We start from the raw sequence: 4,143 nt of genomic DNA on the forward strand, positions 1-4,143 counted from the left end.
TAGCTTCCATAGGGCAGGTTCCACACAGTAGGTTTTAAGCCATCATATCCAACTGATTTATCAGTGAATGTTTGTGCATTCCAATCATGCCAAATCATTACCTGAGGCTAACCGTAATAGTAAATGGATGACAACAGGCTTGGCTGTATTAAGGCTCAGCTTCCTCTGGCTATAACAACACATGCTGGCTGGCCAGAAGCCTAATCCTCTCTGACAACCACAGGCGGAGTGATTGATGTCCACGAAGCATCTGATAGTGTGTGTGTGCATCTCAATGAATGCCAGGCTGCAGTGTCCATATAGTTGTTTTCTAACTCATTAAACCGCACCTGGACATCTCACCACATGGAATGTCCAAAGACTAATCAGCAACAGAGAATGAAATGTCAAGGTAAAATGATATGTAAAAGAAGATTTTTTTTAAATTTTTATTTCACTTTTATTTAATCAGCTAAGCCAATTGAGAACAGAATCTCATTTACAATGATGACCTGGCCAAGGGCTTAACAATTGCAACACAACAGAAAAGATAAAGAAAGTCTTAGCAAACTAAGGTTCTAAATGGGTAGTAAGTACAAATGCAAATTCCTGTTGATGGCCTACAATCCAAACAGATTTTTAGAAAATGTATGGTTGTTTCACTAAACTTAATACATTAGTTTGGGTTTCATGCAAGTTGAAAACGATTGAAAGATAAAAATGTTACTTAAGATTGCTCTCAATCTCTGATAATTTTCGGAGTTTTGAAATATCCTGTTATCTGCAGCCTATGCTCTGCTTATATTGTGTGATCACGTTTCTGTCTTTACCATTCAGCATTGTTGTAAACAATTACTTTACAAGACAAGTGCGACATACACATCAACTTTTTTCTTTGTCTTGAATTAATTTTAAACCTCCTATACCATTTCACCTTGCAATAGTATTTTAAACAGTTTTGAGGTCATAGAAGTCAGCTGACAGTTATTACTGTGAGGCAAAGGGATTCAACTTTTCCCTGGATGAAAAGAGGCTTAAAAAGTAAGGTTTACATTTGTATGATTTGTATTTGCCAGTAATTCAGTCATGAAGAAGGCTTGTTATTTTTCAGTGTACAAGAGAACAATCCATAATTGTGTTGGGCAATTGTTCGTTTCTTTGCATCATATCTTAACACTTCACACATTCACATGAGGATTTCATTTTCTCTGTAAACATTAGCAAAGGTCTTTATGAATTACGTTTCTTTAAACAAGTGGTATGGTAATATTGCCTCACTGGTCTCAGTGCCTGCAGGTAATAAGGTATGCTACATGCATAAGGAAAACTGAAAAGCATAAAACTAAGAAGGTGAAACCACAGAGTTAGAGTAATCATCATTATGTCTGTCCCATTACGGCGTCTGTGAGCACACTGAGGCAATTTCCATTTTGAAGTGGTACATTTTCTTCTGTCATTTTTTTCTTGCTTGATAAATGCATACATTTAATTTCGGTGATTTACAGGCACCTGCAATGTTTGAGCGCTGATGTCATTCTCTAATTGTGTCCACTAGATGGTGGTATTAAAGCCATTTAAAAACAGAAGAAGAAGAAGAAGAAGATTGAGAAGAAGATGGAGAAGAAAACAGTGATTAGATCATTGGCTGATTGCTCGGAACCCATAAACATCCAAACCCAGTAGACTGATTTACAATAGTGGAAACCTTCCGTGGCATTGTGCAGGCCAAAACAAGTTTGAACCATTAGAATACTCCGTCCAAAAATGTGTTAAAAACCTCCATTCTGATCAAATTGTAAATTTACATTATAGCACGTTTTCAAACTGCTTGGACAAGACACAATCTGTAAGGCAGCCCTGTGATTTTATAGGGCCTGTTTAAAATCTGCTTGCAATGAATGAGCAGTATACTATTTTCTACACATTAGCCCTGTCACGGGTAGCGCGCTACAGATGAGCTACTGATCAATGATTGTCAGACTTCTTTCTCCATACGCATCACTTGGATGTTGGCCAGCTTGGAGAACCAGTGGTTACCATGTGCGTTACTTTGGCGGGTTTGAATGAAGCCCGATTCGCTGAGGAGGGCATAGGCTGCGGCCTGCGTCGAACTGATCTCCAGAACGACACGGGAGAAGCCACGCTCCTTGCAGAACTCCATGACCTTCTGAGTCATTTGGGAGCCCAGGCCTTTTTTGCGGCACCCAAATGACACAATCAGATGGAGCACCTCACAATAGCTTCCGGCGCTCTCGTCTTGGCCTGTCTCGTCAATACCTACCGAATGACCTTCCTTCCAGCTACCTCCTCTCTCCTCCCCCCCCCCTCCTCCCAATCACTGCTACCACCCCAGCCACCTTGGACGTGCCGTTGAGCTCTGCCTCCGCCACCCAGAAGCCATTGTCTGGGTTGTCCAGGTAGCTAGCCTGGATGTCAGCCATGTCTGTGTTCATTCTTCTCAGCCTGTAGCCCTCGTATAAGTCAAAGCAGCAGTAGTAGATGAGCCCGGCCCACGCTCCCCCGAAGAGCAAGGCCATAAAATAGGAGCTTCCACCCAACACGTAGCCTGCCATTGAAATGCTTAGGGTCACGCCAATTTGATCTGTGTTGCTCATAGCCTTAAAGAAAGCTGGGTAGACGTGTTCCAAAATCCCATTGCAAAAGAGTGAGATGACGGCGTCTTTATCCTCGGCCTGGTACTTCCGAATTAAGTACTGCACTGTGAGAAAAAGATGGGGGAAGTTTCAGCTCAATGCAACTAATCCGCCTGTTTTTGCAATTAGAAATTCCTGCTGGATTTCTTTCACAATTGGCTCAGATAACAGTGGGTAAAATAAATCCCTTTTATGGACAAAAACATGGACAAAAACTTCAATTAATAAATTACAAAACTGGGTTGTTTGAGGCCTGAATGCTTCTTGGCTTAAAGCCATGTATCACAGGTTTGGCCAAAAATGTCTAATAATTCTGTTCTAATTAAGTTGGTGACCAGTTTATGATAGCAATAAGGCAACTCTGAGGATTGTGGTACACGGCTAATGGCGGTAATCTAGACACTTCGCAATGTGACGTGTCCAAAGGACAGCTGTTAGCTGTGGCACAATTGCCATGCACTACACATACACTTAAGTATAAACCAGGCAATCATAGAGTAAAACGAGGTATGAAACATGTCTGTCAACAAAGTGATAGCATGTGAAATGCTTCATATAAAATTACTGTAAGAAACAACAATCACATACTGCAAGTATTGACAAACCAAAGACAATCCAAACTATCACTCTGGTCATTGTAAGTATTTTATGATGATTAACAGATATAAAGCAAAGAAAACACATCCTGCTGGGAAAACATATGAAAATGAACACCAACTGCATTACTGTACCCCTCCAGTCTCAGCACCTGTCAATTAAATTATTGACCTTTCATTTCCACACTTTCTGGCTAAGCAGACAGATCAACTGGTAATGTACACACAGAAAAACTGAAAATGACTTACAGTTATTCTTCGGGGCCATTTTGTGTTTTCCTTGTTCCTTTTCTTTCTAACTTTTTACTGCTTACTACATTGATATAATTCCGCTTCTCTTTCTGTGAACTTTAGCCACAGCTCATGGTAAGCATCAATTCACAAAGCTGCTGCTAATGAGTCGGAGCATGCTCTGTTTGTTTTCACACACGCGCACACACACACACACACACAAGTGGGCACACACCCCAAAACGCACACACACACACACACACAAACACAAACTGCTAGATCCTGGGCACATTCATTACTCTGTAAATCAAGACTGTGTGTATGAATTGCCTCTATTTGAATTAATTTGACATTCTATCCATGAAATACAACAGTTTGTCATTTGCTGAATTTGAAAATACAATTTGGCAGACTGTCTAATTGAAATGAATCACTTCTAAACTATTACAATATTGTATCAAATTATTAGCCTATTGCTTGAATAATGGAACCATTTCCTTCTCTCTAGCTAATTGAAACTGTAAACAGGTGGTAAAGCACACACACAATCTGTTTATTTGCAATCAGTAAATCAATTTTAATTTTGAACAAAGGGTCTGAAGGACACATTTGTTATAATCACAGTATAGTTTCCCTACACTGTGCATTCATGTCTGAAATGAAACAGGAGTGAGTGTGATTAA

At 40.0% G+C, this 4,143-nt stretch overlaps 1 protein-coding gene across 1 annotated transcript; it reads right to left on the bottom strand.

Moving 5' to 3' along the window:
- Positions 1-496: 496 nt before the first annotated feature.
- LOC105013642 (putative N-acetyltransferase 8B) lies at positions 497-3,599 on the bottom strand. Its single transcript, XM_034295843.1, has 3 exons — positions 3,479-3,599; positions 2,310-2,698; positions 497-2,278 (listed from the first exon to the last, which is right to left on the bottom strand). The coding sequence occupies exons 1-3, from the start codon at positions 3,495-3,497 to the stop codon at positions 1,955-1,957; spliced, it is 732 nt and encodes a 243-aa protein (XP_034151734.1). The 5' UTR covers positions 3,498-3,599; the 3' UTR covers positions 497-1,954.
- Positions 3,600-4,143: the final 544 nt, after the last annotated feature.

This window comes from Esox lucius, chromosome 12 (genome assembly GCF_011004845.1).
Source record: "Esox lucius isolate fEsoLuc1 chromosome 12, fEsoLuc1.pri, whole genome shotgun sequence".
Classification (NCBI taxonomy): Eukaryota; Metazoa; Chordata; class Actinopteri; order Esociformes; family Esocidae; genus Esox; species Esox lucius.

Coding starts and splice junctions, on each gene's coding strand:
- LOC105013642 (XM_034295843.1), bottom strand. Junction 2,279..2,309: donor GGGTGGTAGCAGTGATTGGG/AGGAGGGGGGGG, acceptor AGAGGAGGTAGC/TGGAAGGAAGGTCATTCGGT.